At 44.0% G+C, this 23,317-nt stretch overlaps 1 protein-coding gene across 2 annotated transcripts in view; it reads left to right on the forward strand.

The window, feature by feature from the left end:
• Window positions 1-315: 315 nt before the first annotated feature.
• Window positions 316-23,317, forward strand: part of kcnh3 (potassium voltage-gated channel, subfamily H (eag-related), member 3) — a 115,706-nt gene continuing 92,704 nt past the window's right edge. Inside the window, exon 1 of one of the 2 annotated variants that reach the window (XM_067514963.1) lies at window positions 316-775. In XM_067514963.1, coding sequence (XP_067371064.1) covers window positions 700-775 — 76 coding nt within the window. In that variant the 5' untranslated portion in view covers window positions 316-699. The remainder of the gene's footprint in view (window positions 776-23,317) is intronic. The other variant, XM_067514964.1, reaches the window with a different exon arrangement.

Below are 23,317 nucleotides of genomic sequence, written 5' to 3' on the forward strand. Positions count from 1 at the left end.
AAATGCATAAAGGTGAATGTTCCTGCTTGTATCCAGGCTGTAAACGGTCTGTGAAAGTGTTTTTGCTTTGTGCAAACAACAACTGAAGAGTCGACCCCTGTTGGGTCCAGTAATGGTTCTACACAGAGATCCGAGATCCCAAACAGCATCTGCTCGTCTCCAACCTCCACTTTGACTCAGGGCCGCGGCTTGGCAAGACCTCAAATGCGTCATGTGACTCGGCATCTGCTCTCGCTTGTGCCAAGACGACCAGACAACGAGAGAGAGAGAGAGAGAGAGAGAGAGAGAGAGAGAGAGATAGGGAGGGAGGGAGGGAGGGAGAGCTGAGGAGGAGCTTGCTCCTATAAGATTCACTCCACGCACCATCAGCACCAAAACTTGCCGTCTAATCCTCCGTCCTCCTCTGTCTAGAGCGCGCTTGTTTTCACGAACGCCCACTGCCGTTGGGTTTGGCTTCCCTCCGTTTGATGGTGCACAGGTGCATCCCCACGGTTGCTCTTCGCTCCCTGAGTTGATTATGATCACAACCCCCGCGGTGCCAAGGTGGAGTCACCGCGCGTATCTCGGATCGGTGCGCTTCTCCAGGGTCTGGGATGCGCACCGGGCACCTCTCGTTTCCTGCCTAGTTTCGGATCTGAGCAGGAGTCAAACGCTGCTCCAGGACGCCGAAGCAGGAGGACCCAGTCGACCCGGAGCAGGATGCCGGTGATGAGAGGGCTGTTGGCCCCACAAAACACCTTCCTAGACACCATCGCCACTCGCTTCGATGGTACCCGTGAGTAACAAATACGAGCGCACAAATGAACTATAATGAACCTCATGCAAACAATTTCTTTTTCTTTTTTTGGGGTGAGAACACACCCTGCGCGTTTGGAGACATAACACATACACGGCCTGCGTGTGCAACTTGAAAAGTTTAAAAGAGATCTGCTGCTCACATTGAAGGGTTGGTCTCCAGAATGTGTTGATAAAGGAGTGTCCACTGTGAAAGGGACACTTTTTTTAAGAAGACACAATCTGCACCTGTCTGCACAAGAAGCCAAAGCACCGTGTGGTGCCAGTGTTGTGATGAGCATTGACCCACTGTCCAGTAGCTACACATTTATTTTTGCGCACATGTCTCGAGTCCCACCCGGACTGATTCCCGCTCAGACAAGCTGATTCAAGTCTTGTTAGTTTGTTTTGTTTTGTTTTTTTTCCTTTTGGTGAGGTGTCCTCTGAACAGATGCGACGAGCCGCTTCTGTGTGTGTGTGTTCGGGTCCATGCTGGGCAGGTGGGCGGCGAGACATGCTTATATCACGTTCTCTCCTCCTGCGTTGATTATTCAGGGCGATGGGGAGTTTGTGTGTGACAGCAATGATGGAGATACGTCGACCGTGCAGCAGGAAAGATGCTCCTCTCCCGTGTCCGGGACATTTAAATGCTCTTACTTCGAAAGGCAAAGTGGGTTGTTAAGGAAGGAAACCAAGGAGCATCTCTGTGCGTCTTGGTCTCCTCATTCATCTCCCTACTGTTACATAGCACGTGACAAAGTCTACGAATACACTACTTCTAGTCTCCAATCATTCAGCCTGAATTATTCGGGAGAAACACACAGCACTGACACATGCTGACACACAACTCACGCTGTCGAATGGAAATGATCCTGTTCACGTTGGCTAGATCGTCCCTCTGGATGTAAAGATGTTTTGTTTTTCTTTTTCTTCTGAGCTGCTAAAACACAGGCCTTCCATTTACTGAGGTGCTGATAATTACACGTCTTCAGCATGTGCATGTGCAGCTATTGTAATTAACTCACACGGATGTCAGGAAATCAGAGTGGCCCTTTCTGCCTGTCGAGGATGAGGAGGAGGAGAGTGAAATGAGAGGTTGTGGGGGTGGCAGTGTTTGTAGCTACTGTGGTAGGAGGAGGGGTAATTTTTGGTTTTCTAAATATAAATCCATTACAGGCCGAGCTGTGACAAACATGCAGCAGTGTATTTTTGAACGCAGTGACATTAGTTCCTCATTAAGTCAGACACGCAGGGGACCAGTTCTGTGTCTGTCGGCGCATTTGATGGAAGCTTTGTGTCTCTGTGCAAAGTGTGGAAACCAATGTGCTGTGATGTGAATTAAACGGCGATCACCATTGCTTTAAAAAGCCACTCGGGTCTGAGAAGGTGTGGGGAGGGGGGCGCAGTAGCTGCTACTTCGTTTTTACGCGTCTCAGCGTCCTTGGCAGCATCGCACTGGGAAGCGTCTCTGCTCTGTAAGTTTGAAAGCGCGCCACCGCAGTTGGACGTGCACCCGCGACTCACGTCCTCTGGGCCCTGACAGCACGTTCTGCACTTGTTCTGGCTCTAACGTGATCTGTGACGGGACGAGGTGGAGACGGTGCACGTTGAAATCCGCCTGCAGCCGCAAACTGGCGCCGGCCAAAATCAACGTCATACGGCGAAAAATGAAAGAGACCGTGCGGGGATTTCTTTCTTTCGTTTTTTATTTTTTCCAAGCTCCAGCCAGGTCTCTGATTGCCCGATGGGGACCTGGCTAATACATTAAAGGGCAAGTCTGCCTCGATAAATGCTCACAGACAGTGAGAACCAAGCCAGTGATGGTTCCTTCTTTTTCCTCCAACTTAAAATCTCCGTGACCTATTGGCCAACAAACACTAACATGACACTGCTGTGGCCTGCTGTGACTAATAGCGATATCAATTTTTAGAATGAGACAAGTTGTAGCAGATACTAAGATGAATGTGTGCAGCAGCCGCTGTAACGATTAGTCAGTTTATCAACCTATGGACAGAAAATCAATCACCAGTTTCCACAATCAGGAAACTGATAGTTTGTCAACATAAATGTGAAGCAGTTGCTGGTTTCAGTTTCTTCTCTATCTACTAAACATTTAAACAGAGTTTCAAGGTGATTTCAGTGAAAAGTCAATTTTCACGCTTGTTCTACATGATGGAGCCTAAATGTATTATCATTTAACAAACGGACGTAAGCGTGGAGTCCCCCCACACATGATGTCCATGGGTGACACACGGTATCAGGGCGTCAGTGGACAGACAATTCAAAGTTTACACTTGTGCACACGTGTCCTGACACACATTGCCGTTATGCATAACGTCTAGTGGATCCTCTGCTGAAAGGAGGTGAGCAGACGCACACACATCAAATGTCTAATCACCCTGTGAGTTTATGTCTGTAATCAGTGGCTTCATGCAGCTTTCTCATTAAAATCCCCATTTTGATGGAGTTCGGTGAAAATGGCAGGTTGGAGGAACGTTTGAGCCTGAAAAGTATTCAACGGCAGCAGCTGTGTGGCTCTGACTCAGTTGGTCCCATATTAATTGAGCGGGTCTTGGCTTGGTCCTAATCCAGTTGGGGTCTGTCCGGACCAGCACTTTGCACAAGCTTGTTTTACTTTCATTTTTATCCAGCAGCGTACTCGCTTAAATACTTCCTTACTTCAGTGACCTCCTGCCCTTTCCTCTTGTGGTTCACACCATTTTGTGTGTCTGAGAGCGCTGCACTGTCACCACTGTTGTGTGTGTGTGTGTGTGTGTGTGTGTGATTAGCAGTAAAGCTCCAACACGTTCTTATCCCCCAGTGTCAGATACTGACTCTTCGGAAGGCGTCAAATTGTGGCGTTTGTACGTCCCTTAACGTGTCTCATTGACGCCACACTTACCCTTTGGCGTAACTATTGGATGCTCCAGGAACAGGAACGACTCAAAAAAACGACATTAGGTAGAAATTAGGGTTATGCTAAGTTAGAAATGACATAAAAACGAAACACTACAACCGGTGACACCAGCACACAAGTACTTTCTTGACTATAGGAACCACGTGTGCCACATCGTGAAACAATCATCACCAGCGTTTCTAATTGACTGCACTGAAAGCTCCAGTCGTCAGTCACCAACACGAGCTGGTACCTTAAGCGTCAGCACTTAACGCAGAAGGGACTGTGCAAAGCTGTGCTTCTATTGATGTTCTTTACTTTTTATGGAACGTTTGGAGTTTCAGAGCAGAGTCGGCCATGTTTAGCTGTCATTGGGTGAGAGGTGGGGGGACACATACACGCAGGCGGCCATTCACACTCACATTCACACCAATTAAGCCAACGTGCAAAGTGCACACAGAGACGCTGCAGCCGGCGATGAAAGAGTCACGCTCAGCAGTGGTGTGTGTGTGTGTGTGTGTGTGCAGTGCATCCCGCAGAACCCAGCTTCCATCAGTCAACAGTCACCAAGTTGTGGATCCTGGTCCATCAGTTATGTGGAATGTGATCGGGTCGGAGAATTAATGGATCCATCAATTAGACCCGCTCTTCAGCACCCTTATAGCTGAGGACTCTCAATGAAATGAGCTCGGCTTTTATCGAGAGCTCACTTCATTATTGCTGAATTTAACTGTCTACTCTTTGCACTCCCGCTCCGCCTGCAGTCACACTGTGAAGCAGATAATCAGCGACGAGAGAACGCAGCTCGCTTGCAGAATTAGGTCTTTAACTATTGAGGCTGCAAAAGGAGCTGGAATCAGAAGGTCTACAGGTTGTTGTTTTGGTTTGCACACACACACACACACACAGTCGTCCTGGCTGTAGTAGATTGCATTTCTGAAAGCCATGGCTGAGATGAAATCAATAGCTACCCAAACAGCCATGTATTATTTATTATCTGTTAATAATCAATATGGAGCCTTTCACCACCCACTTGCTTGTGCCTCAGTTTACAGAGGCTGCAGGTAAAACCATGACATAGTGATATCTGAGCAGTTAAGGCCTGTTTGCTTAGTGTAGACAAACAAAACTGAAGCTTTTTTTCCCCTTTGGCCGCAGTGGTTTTTAATGATGTGTTCAGAAATATTGGGACAACCGCTGATCCCAACTCCAGATATTCAGTAAAATATGTATTTAAACAGGGCAAAATCCCTTGAATTGTGTCTCGTCAAAGCAACTTTTAGCTTTTATATCATCGTGTGTGTGTGTGTGTGTGTGTGTTTTCCTGTAAATGTTTCAGCACACAGTTCCATCAGCCGTGTGATTGAGAATCCATCCTGATGAGGGTGTCAAGGATGTTGTGGTTCATGCAGAAGCCACATTATCGCTTAATGTGTTTTAGCCTATAAATATCCTCTGTGCTACCTTGCTGCAAAAAGATTCGAAAGTGAATGCATGTCTTTCCGATGGCTGGACCAAAGGGAAACAGGTGTCAGGACGTCGCTTCGTGTCATCTTTCCTCCATGTGGAATCATTCGATTTGTGCGCTTCATTGCCTCCGTGCTTCTTACTTACTTCAGCCTCGCCAATAGAACAATTGGAACGATCCTTCAGTCGGGTGAGGTGGACAACGCACCACGGGCCTGGAATAGACGCTGAGCCGAGCCAGGTGGTCGCCGAGTTTGTCGCCGTGTGCATAAGAAATGAGCGAGGCGAAAGGCTGCAGTGTGCAGGATGAAGGGGACCAAGCCTGGAGCCGTAATAGCAGTAAATGAAAGTGATGAAGCCGCAGCGACAGCAGGCTGCATTAGGCTGCTCTGAAGTAATATGTGGAAATGGGAAGCAGGTGAAGCCGAGCTGCGGCTTTATTAGATCCTGAACCTTCCGCAGCCTCATGAAAAGGGACACGTAGAACAACTATTAGATGCTTCTGAAAATGTTGGCCTGCAAATCTGCTCCGGCCCATTTTGTTATATTGGCATGAATTTCAGCACCAGCTCAATTATGTGGACTGGTCCTCCACCCACAACCCAAGGGGAACATAACAGAACCACATCAGCTGTGGTCACTCATACTTTTATTGTGAAAGGCAGGCAGGTTATTAAGGTTTGAATTTATTCAGTCCTGCCAAACCATCGCCCCACTGCTTACAGTACATCAAAAATAGATATGAGTTTCCTGTGTTACGCCACAAGAAAGTGTTTGATGTTTTTTTTTTAATGTTAGTGTGAGCTCAGTAAAACCACCACTTCCTGCAACAATGACGATTTGTGGTGCAAACACTAATGCGTCCATGACAACAGCTATGTGGTCACATGGAGCCCAGACCACCTCAACTAGTGGACTGATTGATTAGATCAAAGTCCTGGGGCCACGTGTTTTTACCGGTTGTAATCGGATCTGACAATCACAGTCTGAACCCAGCACGGCGCCACTCAACACCACCATCTGCAGGCTCCAACATCTGGGAAACTCTTTGAATCTGACACACAGATACACACAATCATCACGTTATGCAAACTCTTAAACCTTCTGGCTTCATCACCTCTGCCTTCGAGCATCAATGACAAAGCTGGTCTTGGGACTCCAAAAAACCCCATTCAGCCTTAGACCCTGTCTCCCAATCATACTCTAATTACTTCATCTCCAGCCTGATACGCTGCTATATGCTGAATCTCAGAGCACCAGAAACCGACTGTTGGCTTTGAACTAGATGCCAAACCCTGTGTGATGTGTGATTCACTGCACCACCAACTCCATATTTAATCCCGATGAGGCAGAAACCTGGCACACACACATTACCTGTGACTTGTGTGAAACAGAGTTCGTCCTCTCTCATATGGACGCCGTCCCTTGAGACACAGAGACCTGTTTTGTACATCACCTCGCAAATCAGCGTTGGCTCTTGTTTGTTGGCTTTCGCGTCATCATTTCACCGCGACGTGGGATGTTCAGCATAAGATGGGACGTGATGTCTTCAAGGACGTCCCCCTGTCCTGTCGACTGTCATGCAGGCAAATGTACAGCACATGTATGGTCACGCATGTGCGGAACAACAACACACAACCACTGTTTGACTTTGGGTTAACAAGGAGAAAACAAACAGCTTGTGACATGTCAGGGAGGCGGAGAGGAGACTTAAAGGTGGTGCAGGACACAAAGTCGGATCCATGTGGACCAAACAGGACTTGGCCGTCCTGGATACAGTGTCGCTTTCCACCTCCAGCCTTTTTTCTTTTTTTTCCTCAGCCTCAAAAGCACCGTTCAATCCGAGCGTACACCCATGCGTTTGTCCTCCTGCATACATGTTGTTTTCAGCGTTTATCCGGGGCCCATTTGTTAGTTATCGTGTTGGGAGATGGCCGTTTTATTCCATCATTAGCCCTGGCCACTACTCTCCAGTTTGCCATCTTTTCCTGCATTTGTGTAATTGCAGCAAATATTGACTTTGGAGACGGCGACAGGCCTGTCTCAGCATCAAAAGACCAGTGACTAAGCAATGTTCCAATAAAGGAAAAACAACGCTGCGCTCCGGCAGCTGCTCAGAGCGTCTGCTGCAAAAAAACCATTACATGCACCTGTTGCTGGACAGAACAGACCCACTTTACTGGGTCCCAAAGAAAAATCAAGCTATTGTTATAATTGTTTTTCAGTCTCCGGTGTTTAACTGCTCTGCAGTTTAGTCGCAATGTCCCCGATTCTCTGAACACATGTGGTGGGTTTAACTGATAGGAAGCCATCTGGGCCAATTAACACACCTCTACCACTCAGTAGCTGCAGTTAATCCCCCAGCTCTGACAGGCCCCCCACCTTATGTGAGACACATTCTAACATCAGCCACTGTTGTAAAGGAATCAGCTCGGTGTCCTTAACGCTGGTAATTGTTGCTGATGGTTAACTTAGTCGGCAAGTTGCAAAAATGTGGATGGTGCAGTAAAATGTCTGTCTGACTACAGCGTTATCAGACTGTTTATTATGGCGCGACAGGCAGATTAGAAAAAGGTTGTAGTCTGGAGAAAAAGTACTTCAACGTGAAACTAAGCACCAACTCCCTCCTCTCCTTTAATGAATGTTGCACTCGTGGTAGGTGCTGTTGCAGTTCAGTTGCAAATTTAGGAAACAGGGTTAAAAAGTCAGGTTCTGCAGGTAAAATGTGTCTTTATCCAGAGCAGAGCATGGACAACTCTCTATCTTTGTCTTCATGGAGCAATATGAGTCGTAATCTCAGCTGATATTTATTTTATTCTTCCTGCTTCACCTCTTTTTTTCTGGTCTGTCAGCTTCAGAGATGCAGCAGTGACTGATGAGGACTCTGAACTCCACAGCTCGCCACTGTCAAACTAATTGGCTGTATGTGTGAGTGCAGCCCTCTTTTGGCACTCTGTGTGTGTGTGTGTGTGTGTGTGTGTGTGTGTGTGTGTGTGTGTGTGTGTTCCATGCATTGCATCTGTGGCAGTTTGCATTATTACCACCTTTTCTTAAAATAGCCTGCCAGAGTCATCACATTATGCAATTGTGGCACTGTGTCAAATTGATTGTGGGGGGGGGGGGGGGGGGGGGTGACTTTTACCCATGATTCTCTCTCGACTTGAAGCACCTCAGGCATTGTGCAGCTTTAGTCAATTCAATTACAGCCTGATAATTACTAAGATTCCAAACATGATGGCGTGTGAAGAACGTTTCCTTTCCTTACTGTGAAACTCAGGCGTTTTTCAACAATTATTAGCATAAAAGAGAGAGAGAGAGGGTGAAATGATATTTACTTCAAGAATTATTGATCAAAAAACTCCCCAAGTGAGGGAGAAGATTGGACGCTGCACTGCTCACTTGCCTCTGGGTACTTTAGCAGGACTCTGGGGGCCTTTGGTTCCGTCTTGTGGACATCACGTACAAAACGTCACAGGCAGAAAACGTACACGATCTGACTGTGCGTTTAGTTTTTAATCATTCATTCTTTCTACATTCACAGCACAGACCAGGACAGGTCCGATGAGCTGTGGAGGATACCTGATCTGGCCTGTAATGCCGTTCCCTTTGAATCCATGGGCATGTTCGTACCACAAACAGAACTGAGCAGAGCTGTTAGGATGTAACTTACTATACAGCCCTGACGTCTTGCCCGGAGATGGAGCAGAAAACACTTGGCTATTGTGAGATAACTGTGAGGAGAATGTATTAACTGGCAGCTCACACCTCCCAGTATTTGCAGGAGGAAATAGGGTGTCATGTGTTTTTTGCAGCGATAAGCAGCGTCTGGACGAGGGAGACGGCCCAGCATCACCTGCTTTATCACATTCTCTGTGGAAATGTGCAGCTTTGTGTCTGACATGCACGTACTGATGTACTTCACGCTGCTGTCCCTTTATCGTCACGCGCCGTCAGCAACGGCAAGGACAAAGTTGAAGCCTGGTTTCTATACGTCGCGTATTACTGAAGCGTGTTTCCGCGTGGAACAAGTGTGATGGAGTCGAGTCGAGCATCATGCATCATGTCGACGTTTTGACGTATCGCTGGAGAAGTATAATTCGGCCTTTAGTGGGACACAGATGCTGCCAAATCAACGTCCCAGCAGGTTAACTATTGAGGGGACACATTCTCTCTGTGATGGTGGTTGAACATGACATATGATGAAAAGGGCAAAAAGGTTAAATCCCTAACAGCTGGAAAACCAATCAGGTTGAGTGGCTTCAGTGTAAAATGAGAGTTGATGACTGCTTCACCCTCACATGCGGCAGGAGCCTCTGTTGTAACATGAGGTGGCTCCAGAGCTTATTGAACCCTAAACTGTACATGTGCTACTGAATGTTTAATATTTCATTCACTCTGTGGTCTGCTGTCGTTAACATGACCTGAGCACAGACTCCTTTCTAATCTCCTGCTCCTCTTCCACTTATCTATCATCAGACACCTCACATTTATACACAGAACAGCCAGAATTTAAGTGTGTGTGTGTGTGTGTGTGTGTGTGTGTGTGTGTGTGTGTGTGTGTGTGTGTGTGTGTGTGTGTGAGACTGTTGACCTTAGTGGTGTATTTGATGAAAAGCTCAGGAGTGTATCTCTGTTTGCACAGTAGTGTTTGAGGAGATGCTGCAGCAGGTGAATTTGCTTTATACTCAAATGAAAACGTTGAGGTTTCACAGCATAATTGCTGCGTGTTTGCTGCCTCTCTTTGTGCGTGTGTGTGTGTTTGTGTGTATTAATAAGTGTGCCTTAAGGGCGTAGTTTAATTCTGTGTTCTTTCAATGTGCATTGCTCTGAGTGTGTGTGTGTGTGTGTGTGTGTGTGTGTGTGCACCAGGGTGGAAAATAAACTTCACTCAGCCACAATGAATCAGGCTTTGACCAAATATTTCTATCTCTTAGTTTTTTTTCCCTTTTGTTGGTTTTTACACTAATACATACAGTGTCGTCAATTTTCAAAATATCCTCCTTTTAACACTATTTCTGGCTGCTGTGGCCGGTGAGGTGGGAAGTAAAAGTGCAGCTGTGGCACAGTAAGTGACCCATTAGCCAAGTACTGTAAGACTGGAACCTGATAGGATTTTACTGTAGGTTTTCTTACATTTCTAATATGAATTAATAATTGTACTTAAAAAACAGACTGCCTCCTTAAATCGTACCTTAACTGAATAAATGGGACACTCACTGCTTGGGAACATAGGTTTCTGCTGAGAGTGTCGGTCATTTGTACCAGGCCCTTAGAACGATCATTAGACACATAGTATGGTCGGCTGGTGTCTCACAGGTAGGAAATACGTTATGATCACATAGAATTTACAGAGGTTTCTATGGACCTTCCCAGTACAGACTGTAGGCTGAAGCAATGGGAGACATTTTCTCTAGTTACTGTTGTAACCATGAGGTCATTTTAAGCACATGATGTACATTGCGTAACACTAAGGCAAAAGTCCTTTTAGGTTTTGTTCTAGAAACTTTTTACTCTACGTTTTAACTGTTGGCTGCAATTCTGAGAGACGCCTGCTGGCGTGGGGGCGCTGTTTCGCTAACCTCTTTTATGAGCTGCAGGCCAAACAATGTTTATGGTTGTGCTTCATCTTCAGAGCTTCTAAGCGCCGTGCATTCCCTACCAGAGATCACAGGTTTTTAAATATTTAAATGATTTCTACCAAACTCTCTATAGGATTTCTAAAATATGAACAGGATTATTCTAAAGCTGATGTCTGTTTGTGAAGCTGGTGTTTTGGATTTTTAACATGTGGGATTCTGATTGTTTGTAGACTAGTTATGGTGTGAAAGAAACACTTGAGTGCTGCACTGTAAAGCAGACACTTCACAAACAAAAGCACCATTGACTAAATGTGTTTAAGCACTGGAGACAATCAAATGAGCCGAAAGAGCCTTTGAAATGCACTGAAGAAAAACACATCTCAAAGCCAGTCCAGTATTGGAGACATAACTAATCGACACAAACTAATGCAGTGGAGCTCAGAGCAGCAAACAGGGAGAAGAATAGGTGAAATATGCAAACAGAATTTCATAGTTTATCTACAGGTTGTTTTTGAACATGAAACTGCATTTTTTGCTCCCTGTGGCAATGTCCTTTAAGACAAATGTCTCCAACATACAGTAGTTGGATGTCAGTCAGCACAGACATCGCATCAAAGCAAATTGGTGGTGGTGACAACGTCCGGCAACTTCTAGCATTGTTGTGTTCAGACTTTGGCGACTTTCCTTTGAAAACTGTGAATATTGTTCTTGCTCTGCATGGATGAATGTGAAGAATCGGACGGATGGTGCAGACGTTCGTAGTCTTTACAGAGCAGACAGATGGTCCAGACAAACCAGTGTATGCAGAGCTGACAGATAGGTCTGAATGGGAACATGAAATATTTAGCTGCAGTAAATGGAGGAGGAGGCAGAAGGCAGCATTCATCGTCCTTGACTGTTTTCATTTGCATTCATTAATGTTAACAATGTCACCGGCCTGTTCTGTCACTGGAACACCAGTCTCTGTGTTCCCTTTTGTGTTTCTTCTACGCCGTGGACTTGTGCAGTAGGTCACCTGTCAAAGCAGTGGCTGCTAGACTTTGACTAACGTTAGTGATTAATGTTAGTAATTAACGTTAGGCCTCAAAGATCTGTGTTTGTGTTGGACACTCACTCCTGTGTCCTGTTGGGTGCAGGTGGACACTTTTCTGTTCAAGCTATTTTCCTTATTGGGTTTTTACAGTAAGAACCAGGCACCTGACAAAGACGAGCACTGGGACACTTTGTGTGTGGGATCTCATCTGACAGTCAGCACACAGAGGTCATTGGTTTATTGTCTGCAGGCTCTACTGAAACCCAGTTACAGTGAAGCTAAAACATGTCAGTGTCCAGGACATTGACACTGTCTCAGACATTTTAAGGGTAAATTTGTTTCCTTTCCTCTGTTTGTTCTGGATGAAGGTAGTGTAGCAGCAAAACTTCATACAACATTCCACATGAATTCTGTCCTTATAATCCAAAATACGCAGCATTTATTTTGTATTGCTGTTTTTTCCTGATGGGACAATTTTCAGTTTGTCCTCAGCTCTGTGCACCGTGCGTTGAGGAACCCTACGGAGCCGGCTCTAGTTCTCACAGTGGGACTGTCGCTGTAGCCCGTGGACAAACAGTGCAGCGTTCCACACTGTCTTTCACTTCCTGCCGTCCTGTGGTTCTACAAGACGTGGATGTGTCTGATGTGTCTCTGCTTTCACTGGAAATGACGAGTGAAAATGTTTCTGCAGGAGCTCATGGCTGTGAGCATCCAAGATACTAGAACTCAAATATGTACTACTGTACTGTACTGTACTGCACTGTACTGCACTGTACTGCAAGTCTGGACACACTCTCCAAGCAGCAGCAGCCAGTAGTGCACAAGCTCAGGCAAACAATTTATCAGATCTGAAAAAGCATCAAATAGCAGTAACACACACGGGAACAACGTCCAAACAGTCTATAACTCTGCGTCTCTGTCGTTCAACTGCTCTATTTATAAGACTGTCCGTCCACTTCTCTCCGCCTTTTATGAGCAGTATTAAAGTCCCGTCTGCCGTTCTGTCTGTCCATCTGTTTATCTATATTCAGCTCGCATCCGTCCATCCAAACCGTCGCTCTGTTTATCCACCTGTCTTTCCATCTGTCTGTCTCGTGTCTAATTATTGTATCTGGCTGTCAGTCGTTACGTCCACGTATCGCTTCGATTGCGCGTGTGCTTCAGGACATTTCCACATTTCACCTAGTGCATCCGCACACACATTAACAATTGTTACCATGTAGTTTAAAGGAGTCTGTTGATTGTCCGTCTCCTGCCCGACCATAGTCTTTATTTAGGGGATTTTATCAGTTCTCTGCATGGAAAACAAAATTACATCTGCCATCAGCCAATTGATCAACTGATCGATACAACATCTATTTATTTATTTATAGGAAAAAGTTATCAGAAATTACTTTGAGCGCGCTTTCATTATTTTATTGCATTTTCGAGACAAACGGATCAATGGATTAATTAAAAAACCACATCACTGTTATGGTCACAGTGGAATCTGTAATAAAAGAAGTCATTATTATGGAGCAACAACACAAGACAGATGTTATAGTGTTTAGCTTAGTAAATAACCACTGAGTTATGTCAAATTTCAGCAAAAATCCAGTGTTTTTAGTCACATGCAGGAACAAATGTGCTACATTAAATTGTATTAGACACAAATTGATACAAATGTCTAAATATCTGGACTAAATATTCTTTACTAAATACTGTATTTGCAGAGTGTCGGCTTCCCACCAATGCACATGAGCACATATGGACGTTTTTCTTTTTGCTTTTGTATTAACACTAAGATTGAGGATGTCACCTGTGTGGTGGCTCATTGATCATTTTGCCTGTTATTATTTGGAGAGTGAACTGTCAGTTCTTCCTTGTTGGGAGCGAAATGACATCAGAGTGCAGTTACCGAGGAAAAATAATCACAGATATTAACTGAAGTTTCTCGTAAGAGCTGTTTGGATTTGCTGTGATTACAATTCCTGTTGTTCATTGGTTTGCTTCTCATCCTAAACGGTCTCAGTGGGATTTACTTTCTTTGGAAAAAACGTCCTCTGTGTGATCACCATCGTCTTTGACTCTGTTTGCTGTTAAATGTCTGTCACACATCAGTCTCATGGAACAGATGTGCCTCTGTTTCCACACATCTGTCTGCCCACATCCTCTATATTTTATGTCATTCGGTTTCATCATATTCCTGAATTTCTGGGTGTCATACGGCAATAAATGTGCAGCTTCTGCTCACATTGTTGTATTGTGAGTGTGAGTTCTTGGTTTGCGTGAGGCGCCAAATTTTGATTTGCAACACTTAGTCATTTCAGATGCAGCCCATCCGAGGTGCAGCTCAGCAACACATAGCTGCCTGAGTGTGAAGAAAGACAAACAGGCCTTTGGAGGGAAGGTTAAGTAACAGAATCAACCTTCTGTGTGATGCAGTGCAGTTCAACTGCAGTTCAGAACTGATCAAAACAAGATATTTCTGAATCAGGAAAACTTTTATGGTGGAGAATTTATTGCAGGACTATTACTTTTAGCTACGTGAACCTAGTAACCTGCCAACATATGTTGAAAGCTTACATGCAAAATTACACTTGTGCTTGTAAGTGAATATATCAGGGAAACATGAGACGTTTGCACGTGTCAGTGTGTTGCAAATCCTGAAAATGCAGATACAGAAATCAACATAAAAGCAGCAAAAACAGATCAAACATAGAAAGAAGAAAGGAACAGGAAGAGTTTCTGACTAGCTCCTCTGGCCTCAATTTTTAATCTCTCTTTGTCGTTAACACGTCAGCTCACTTGACGTGCGCCTCCACACATCACCCTGCTGAGATTTAGGAGGTTTGTGTGCATGTGGGTTTGTTTGGGAGACTCAGTGACTTACAGTAAGATTAATCAAACGATTCTTAAAACAAAGCTTTGATATGCAGCTTCTTTGGTCTGTGTGTGTGTGTGTGTGTGTGTGTGGTTGTATTCATAAGTTTAGTCCCTGAATGTGCAGAACAATCAATCAGCGTGTCACTGGCTCCTGATTGTGTTCAAGTGACCAGCAGCACATTGCTATCACATGTTTAAATGGCAAATAAGGTGTTGGCCATGACACATGCACACTTGACCTGATGAATGCACGGTGTTCTCTTCAGTAGGTAAACAATTCAACCGTAAACCAGCAACCGTGCAGTGCACACACACACACACACACATGCACACGCACAGACGGCTTCATGAGTTAGTTAAGCCAGAACAGGAGCTTCATTAAAAAGCTGCCGCCTGCCTCCTTCTCCTTGGTTATAGGAATTTCCGAGATCAATGGCCAGAGTAATGAACAAGCCTTATGGACCCTAATGATTGACCGGGTCAGCAGACATCTGAGGGTCGATGCACAACTGACGTGTATTTTTAATGACAGGTATTACAAAACCATGAAAACGCACACAGGAAAAGAGACAGACGTTGATTCCTCCTGACATGTGCTGGACAATCATCTATCAAAACCTAAGTTGGACATGAATTATTAAAACAGGGTGAACAGGAAAGGAGGAGAGAGTTTTAACAGCTCCTTCATTTACAACTCCCACAACGAGTCGTCTTCAAAAACGATGTACAAACAAGTTTATTTGGACAGAGCGCAGTACTTTAATGACCCACATACAGTATATAAAACTACTGATGAAGTCAGAATACTTCAATGAGAGGACGTAAAGATGCAGCAACACCTGTCCCTCAAAGGATGCTCTCGGCTAATAACTAATCTAGTTATTAATAAGTAGATTTAACTTTTTGTTATTTCATTTGGATTTTGAAAATTCCACTTACAGTATGATGTGTGTGCAGGACAAAGGTAGAAGGTCTATGTCCCCGTGGTTACGTTCTGACATAAACAGCTACTTGGATGAACTGGTTAGAACATGAGTCTGGACACTGTGGCTGTCAAGGTTACTTACTTATGAGACTTTTTCACTTAATATCTCAAATATCGAAGTATCAGAGTTTCCTTTGTACTACACTGAAAGCTCCAAGCATCTATCACTGACGCAAACAGGTACCTGAAGCATAGGACGAAACGCAGAAAGGACTGGACAAAAAAATGTCCCTGCCCTTAATCTAAGAAAAACATGGGTTTCAGCTGTGTCTTGTTGGCCATCAGCTAGACAGACGTCACCGTTTAATGCACCTGCTTCATAGTCCATTACAAACACTGTAAAAGTCCTTGACGTAATACAAAATGGTGTGTAGTTGAGATGTGGCAGGTGACAGACCTGCATTCAGAGAGGTTTTGTTAGAACCACCTCTGGAAGGGCACGTTTTAGAGTTTGGACGGCAGCACATTCAGTTACAGGTTAAGTTACAAAAGCTACTACAGCACAAACAGATTTTACAGCGTAAGAAAAAACCTCCTGTCTGTCAGAGGCTTTACATAAGGTCCACTAGCCCAAACCTTTCGAACAAGAAATTAGACTATAAATGTCACCACCTCAGCCTCGTTAAACTTGGCCTGGTTAAGCCTGCTTACGTATCAGCTCTCTGCTCCCCAGACATGGCCACGTCAAGGCAGCAACACGTGTAATACAATTGTCCTTCCGCTGCTGTCAAATTCCCCCAGTTCAGCAAAATTTGAAGCAATAATTCACTAATATTTACATGAACGGGACACGCTGATCTCCCTCCTCGCCTCTCTGCATGGAGCAACTTATTACCTGTTGTGGCAGAGTGAAAAGCTCACGATGCAGACTCTGTTTGACAAAGGGCTCAAATTAGGAACACACATCCATTATCTGAGCCCACTGCTGCAAAATTACACCTCGGGGGAGGAGGGGGGGTCCTGACATTGCTTGCTCAGCACATGGGGACTGAAAGGCAGCAAAAAAAAAAAAGAGCATGTTTACAGAGAGCAAACTTGGTAATGAATAGAAGATAATAGCAGCAGAAATTAAGGGAGAGAATCCTACGTGAAATACAGCTGGCATTTCACATTTGCTGCTCGTTTTCCACTTCCGGCCTCGTAGATGATGATGTAGGATTGTGATGGCAGGAGGCTCATTTTATCCTCAGCACAGTGAGATTTGGGATTTTGACTGGCTTCATCAACCGTCCCTCCTAAAAATTACGTTCCTACACAACTAAACTGCAAATGCGATTAAATGCGTTTTCCCCCCAAAAATGTACTTTCAACCGCATTAAGTTTCCTGTTGACATGTAACGTAAATGGTAAGTTGCATATACATTGATACTCATCAATATAATTTTACCGGACAACATACTTTTGTCGACCAAAATATCCAATCAGCAAAACTGAAAAGGACAATGCTACTTCAGGGTCACCACAGCAATCATTTTCCGGGGGATGACCTTCCTGACGCAACCCTCCCCAGTTTTTATCAGGCTTGGGACGGGCACTGTGTGGCTGGGGATGGGATTAGGCTGTTGGGGGTTCAGTGGCCTGCCCAGGGACATGTGGTTGGCGCGTAGCCTCCATCCCTCTGCTTGATCAGTAGGCTCCTAACATTTTATTTACGGTCATGTGACAAAGACTGTCACCTGAAAGGCTGTGCAGAGGGTGGCGGGGGAGTGCGAAGCCGGTGAGTTTTTCATCAGATACTGTGATGACATCACAGGAAATAGACTCTTAGAAGCAGCACACAGCAGACGCCAGCTATTTAATGAGTGAGGTTATTATTGTTTAAACCACATTAATAATGAGCTGTGATGCATCAGGATGTGACTAATTGACCTCGGCCGATGAGGGGAAATCAAACCTCCACCATATGCTGGCTTTGAGCAAGCAGTTGTTGCTTAGTGGTTGGAGCTGTTGGTAGAACACCTGCCAAAGTAGCTTGTTGTGAGATGACTTGTTTATCCAGCCATGAACGCCGCTCGTTGTAGCCTAAAGAACAAATGTAAAAGTAATTCCTTCAGGAGAGGCCAGGGCAAGCTAATTAAAGACTCGCTGTCAATAGTCACTGTCATATTAATGAGGCAGGAAGACTGGGTCTGGAAGCTTCTGGGTACTGGTGTCAAGAGAGGAGACAGAAGAGGCAAAGGACATGGAAACATGAAATTAACCTAAAGGGACCAGGAAGGGAGGGAAGGGAGGCCCCCTTACTTCGACACACTCACACACACACACACACACACACCTGGGGCTCAGTACAGCACTGATTAACTAGCCCTTTAGGTTTTGATGATTTTGCACCAGGAAAAAAAAACGTATCATACTTTATATAGTATATTATATTATAGTGAAGCACCAAACACGCGAGTGTTGGAACAGTGAGGAAACAAGCTCTCTACACTGTGTCACCAATTCTCCTGATGGGTCTCCATAGAAATTCCCAGTCTGTATGGAGAGGTGACACATTCTCCCCGGTGCAAACAAACACAAGTTGGAGTCTATGTCTTTTAGCTTTTAGCATGTACTAATGAATATTTGAACTGAACGAGTACTCGACCTCTTTGTACTAAGACCGTGAGTCAATGATGAATGAGCAGAAAAGTTCACTCTCAACTCTGGAAGTCCATCGAGCCTTTTGCTGATGGTTTTGAGCTTATAAACCTTCCCTCATAAAGCTTGTCTCCAGATATCGTGGCACAATTTTTTGTATTTTTGTGGCCAGAAATGCGCAACTATGCAACTGTGGCATAAGTGACCGAAAAAGAAAATAATAAAAAGTGACTTTTTATCCTGTATCTGTCAGGTGATGGTCCCTGACTACATGACTCCTAAAAATCTCCATAAATAAAATGGTTAGTTTTGGTTCCATTTACAAATGTGGTTTGAGCAGATTTGAACTGTTAAACTTTGCTCTGACTTTATTGAACTGCTTTTTCTGTTTTTGTGGTTTGTTTTCAGTAAAATAAAAGCAGGACATGAGTCTTTAGGTGCTTTAAAGAAATAAACCACTACTTTGCCAATTAAATCCTGCAGTATTCTGCCTGAGGTTTGGTTTTACATCAGCTTGTGCCGAATGTCTCAGACTTTCTGCTAAATTCAGATGATGTTTGAAGCTCAATGTGAGAAAACAGCTCAGTAGAAAAAGGGGGTTTTTGCTGATTGTCTCTCATAGACGAAAACAAAAGCCCGCTGCGTGAAGAAGACCACACCAAGGGTTTGTTTTGGTCGTATTTGTTAAAAGGTTTTCGACGGATTTTAATGAGATTTTGTGCCAAAGCCGCGGCAGGAGTTGAAGGTGATTATGCTTTGATGTGGATTCGGCCTTGCTTCCAGAAATGTTTGAATATTTTATCCTTGTTCTCATGAGCTGCTTTCTAATGACAGTTGAATTTAAAAATTCTGATTTAATAAATTCCACTTTTTTGGGGGGGGGAAGCGAAGGACTGTGCAGCTTTGGCCGAGGTAAAGCACTTATGTGAAAGCATTAGTGGAATTCATCTAAGTATTTAAAAAATCCAGTGAGTGGTGCTGCTGATATTCTGATATAGAGAATATATTTGACCGTTTCCACCCTGCTTTCAAAGTGGAGAGCATGACATGGGCAACATTTTCCGGCTGCCAAGACTTTATTGATAGATTACCATAGTGCCTGGTGCGTTAGAACAGCAGGTTCAGCTTTGATTTCAATGTCTGTCGATAAAGGAAGACATGGGATGAGAAGTGCATGTCTCTATAAATGGGATGATGCTCGAAGAGAAGAGGAGGTGATGTAAGGATGAGAGAAACAGGAGGAGTAAGATAGCTTTGAAACCAGTCCAAAGGGGATAAGATGACATTCCCACCACCCAGCAACCACGAGACTCCCACTGTCCCCCTCCCATAAAGGGAATGTAACAGATGGGGCTCTGTCCCTTCCTACATTTCCCTTTATTTTTCCTTTATCCTGCTGTTGTGCACTCACATTTCCCTTTCTCTCCCTCTTCCCTTCTCCACCTCCACCCTCTCCATTATCAACGCTCATTAGCCTTCTGCTCCCCATTCTCTGCCCTGCTCCTCCCTTCTGTTCCTTTGTTTGGAGGTGGATGCTGATGATGTAACAGCAGCAGTGTTTCTCTGAGATCCCGACGGACTGACGCAGCAGAAACACCCATGGCCCTTTCTCTGTTCGTCCACCTGTTTTTCTGCACATTTTAAATTTGCACGTGAATTGAACCACCGCAAACTTGAAAATAAAAGGACTAATGGAAGCAGTTTTAATGGCCAGTTGCATGAAGGGCTTGAACCTTTGTGTGACTGTTTGCTTGCAACAAGTTGATTGAAATTAGCTAAAAAAGAAAATTCTATCTTGGCCCCATTGAGTGAGTGCAGTGTACAGATAGATTTTTGGGTGTTGAACAGAAATTCAGAACGATGCACAGAAAGGAATGACGTTGGTGTAAGAGGTCATTTACGAAAAACGAATTGGTTTAACAGGAACAAAATTACAGTTATTAAGGAGATGATGGTGACAGCTCAAGCCTCTGGGATCAGTTCTGAGCGGTGATTCAATTTTGCAACTTCTGCCCAAAAAAAGATTTTGCTCCAAGAGACTCATTACAAAAGGAGTTGAGGAGGGAAGAACACGTTTTTCTGAAGATTACAGCCCCAAAAATGGAATCTGAAACAATGTGTTTAGTCTTCAGTGTATGAAGAATGAATGGGTTCCCATCATGTCTTAGTCCAGGACCTTGTCATATTCCAGTGGTGATGGGTGGATATGAGCCGAGAACTGATATTTTACTGATCTCCAACAAATGCACGGCGAGCACCTGTACTACAGACTAGAGGCCATCGAATGGCAGTACAGGAGGAGGGCGACAGTGGTGTGTGCGTGTCTGTGTGTGTGTGTGTGTGTGTGTGTGTGTGTTTGGAACCACAGATCAACAGTTAGTAATGACATTAATCTGTGCCACTTGTTCCTCGTGCGCTGAAACAAGTAAAGACAAGTCCTAAATTGGTCCCATATTGTACTGTAAGTACTGCCATGCTAGTGTGGACAGTGAGAGAAGCAAAGCTTTTATAATTATTATCTAGTTTTAATATAATAAAACAATTATTTTTTTAGGTTTTAGTTCTGTTGGACACAAGGTTTATACGTTGGAGCTTTTTAAAAAAAATCCAGTTTGGGTTTTGTGTTATCTTCAAAACAGTTTCAGTTTTTTATCTCCATTTTCAATATGTATTCAGTTTCCAAATGCAATGTAAGTAGGGAAGTGGAGTTTTAACTCATAAAGACATTTATGTAATTGGTATTTGTTGTTTAGTTTGGTATTTTTATTTGAATTTAGTTACACTAAACTATAATAATGTTGGAACAGCCACCTACTGTCAAACACACTGGACATGTGTGTTTTGACAGTACGTGGCTTTGAGCCTACTCTGACATTTGCCGTGTTACTGTCAGTGTTCTACAGGATGGATTGTTAGAGTCAGAAAATGACAATATTTGTCTGAATGCCGTTACTACTTAGCACTAAATGTGTGCTGAAATTGCAAGTACTTGTCTACAGTACAGCTGTGGTGTCTCTGATCAAGACCTTAATCCCAGCTGCTTCAGAGTTTCAACTTCCAGATGTGAATGTGTGATTAGGTAGTAATTGATAACGACGTTTCTACAAAGGCCTCTCAAGACTCTGCATGGAAGCAGCAGAGAATAAACTTTTAAGCTGATGGGAACAGCCGCAGCAGTTACAGAGCCACCTTATGTAGTATTTGTACCTGCCCATTTTCATTCTTTAGAAAGCACCACTTTGTCTAGATCGTTACATGCTGACACTTCGAGTACTCGAGTACTGCTACTTGCAATGTAGTTAGATAGAAACCGACACACAAAAATATAAAAATGACGTAAAATATGAGGTTAAAAGGTTTTAAATGGAGATGTGTTGGCCAGCTGCATAGCAGCTCCCCCACCGGTGTATGAATGTGTGTGTGATTGTGAGTGTGAATGGGTAAATAAGAAGCAGTTTAAAGCGCTTTGAGTGCCAATAGGTAGAAAAGCGCTATATAAGTGCAGAACATTTAGATAGACGGGGTGGTTTATGGTAAAAACAAGACACGGGACTTTCCACAGGAGACCAGGGTTTGACTCTTTTCTCTCTAGTTTTTCTTTTTACATAAAGTTGTTCCTGTGGCGTCATAGGTCGAAGCTCAGTTCCCCCCAGGGCGTCAAAGTAGGGCGCTCCAGGAGCGTCCAATAGTGCCGTCAAAGGGTACCCGTGGCAAAGAACGAACAAAGCGCCACAATTTGGACACGTTGGGAAGCGTCTGTATCTGATGCTGTGGGATGAGAATGTGTTTGTATCCACGTTCTTTGTTGTTAGTCTCCAGAAAACCTGAAGAAAATATCCGTCTTATTACTTTGCTCCATTATTCATCAGGTACCTTTGGTGCCGGGCAGGTAGCATGCAGAGAGAAAACCTACAAGATTTAATTATTCTCTTGCCAGAAATCAGTACTTTAATCACTACCTGCAACTTCTTTTCCGTTGACACATTGTTTTTTTTAGTGTTACACTGTTGTTGGGAAATGTTGATTGCGAGCGGCAAATGTTCCCGAAATGCACCGTTACTATAACACTTTAAGAGGTAGTCTCGAGTGCTGTTGGGGTCTGAGACCGTGCGACGTCCATAGGGAGGCTGGTCCTCGGTGGGATTTGTTAGAGCTTGGTAATGGGAAACGGTGAATTCCCCTCAGACAAACAGGAGGATTACACATTTTGCTAACTCTGAAGCTGTGGAACACAATAATGTTCCTAAATGTAACTGTTGCTATTTGCAAAGCAGCCTTGCACTGAGAGGCCTGTACTGTGAAGCAGCCGTAGTGAAGTGATGCTCTTCGCATGGACATGTTGAGGTAGCAGGGTTCAGGAAAGGGAACGTTGACTGAAACCCTCCGTTTATCTCTTCCTGTTAGATGAGTAGTAAAAAAGACCATAAAATGATTAAACTTTGAACAGTTTTTGTCTGTCGGCACCGGCTATTTTCGCTGCAACTTGCTGTTGCCATAGCAACCACCACCGTTAGCACAGACCGTGACCAAACAAATATTGAAAAGTGTCTTTTATAATCTTGCTGGACTATTATGTGTAAACACTCCATTGTCTGTGGCTATTTAGTGACAATTTAGATAATGGAATAAGTTTATTGCCTTTAAGCTTCCAACACCTGCAGGGGTAACTAATAAAACGACTTGAATTTAACTAGGAAGGTCGTACAAAAAGTGGGGCTGGGCTGACTATGGATTGTTTTCTAGGCATTTGCGTAGTAACGAAGCGAATTGTTTCAGAACTGGGTTACAGGTGCTCCTGATGGTTTTGATTGAGGATTAATCTGCTGAATGTATTTACTGCTGTTAATAATATACAGTAAATGATAGAAAACGGAAGAAACCAGAAAATCTAAAGATTTGAGAGGCTGAAAAAAGCGTGCTCGAAAAATTATTATTAGATTGAGTTTAATTAATTATGTGAGGACCCATGTTGATGTTGGCAAAAATGAATTAAATTGAATTTAATTGATTAATAGGTTGATTTTAGCACATGTCTGGGTCCAGGTTGTGTTGTTATCTACAAGCACTGACAGAAATGGGACATAAATGTTAATAGGTTCCTGTACTTTATCCAGTTTGATAGTAGAGATGTTATTAAA

Source organism: Channa argus, chromosome 9 (genome assembly GCF_033026475.1).
Source record: "Channa argus isolate prfri chromosome 9, Channa argus male v1.0, whole genome shotgun sequence".
Lineage (NCBI taxonomy): Eukaryota > Metazoa > Chordata > Actinopteri > Anabantiformes > Channidae > Channa > Channa argus.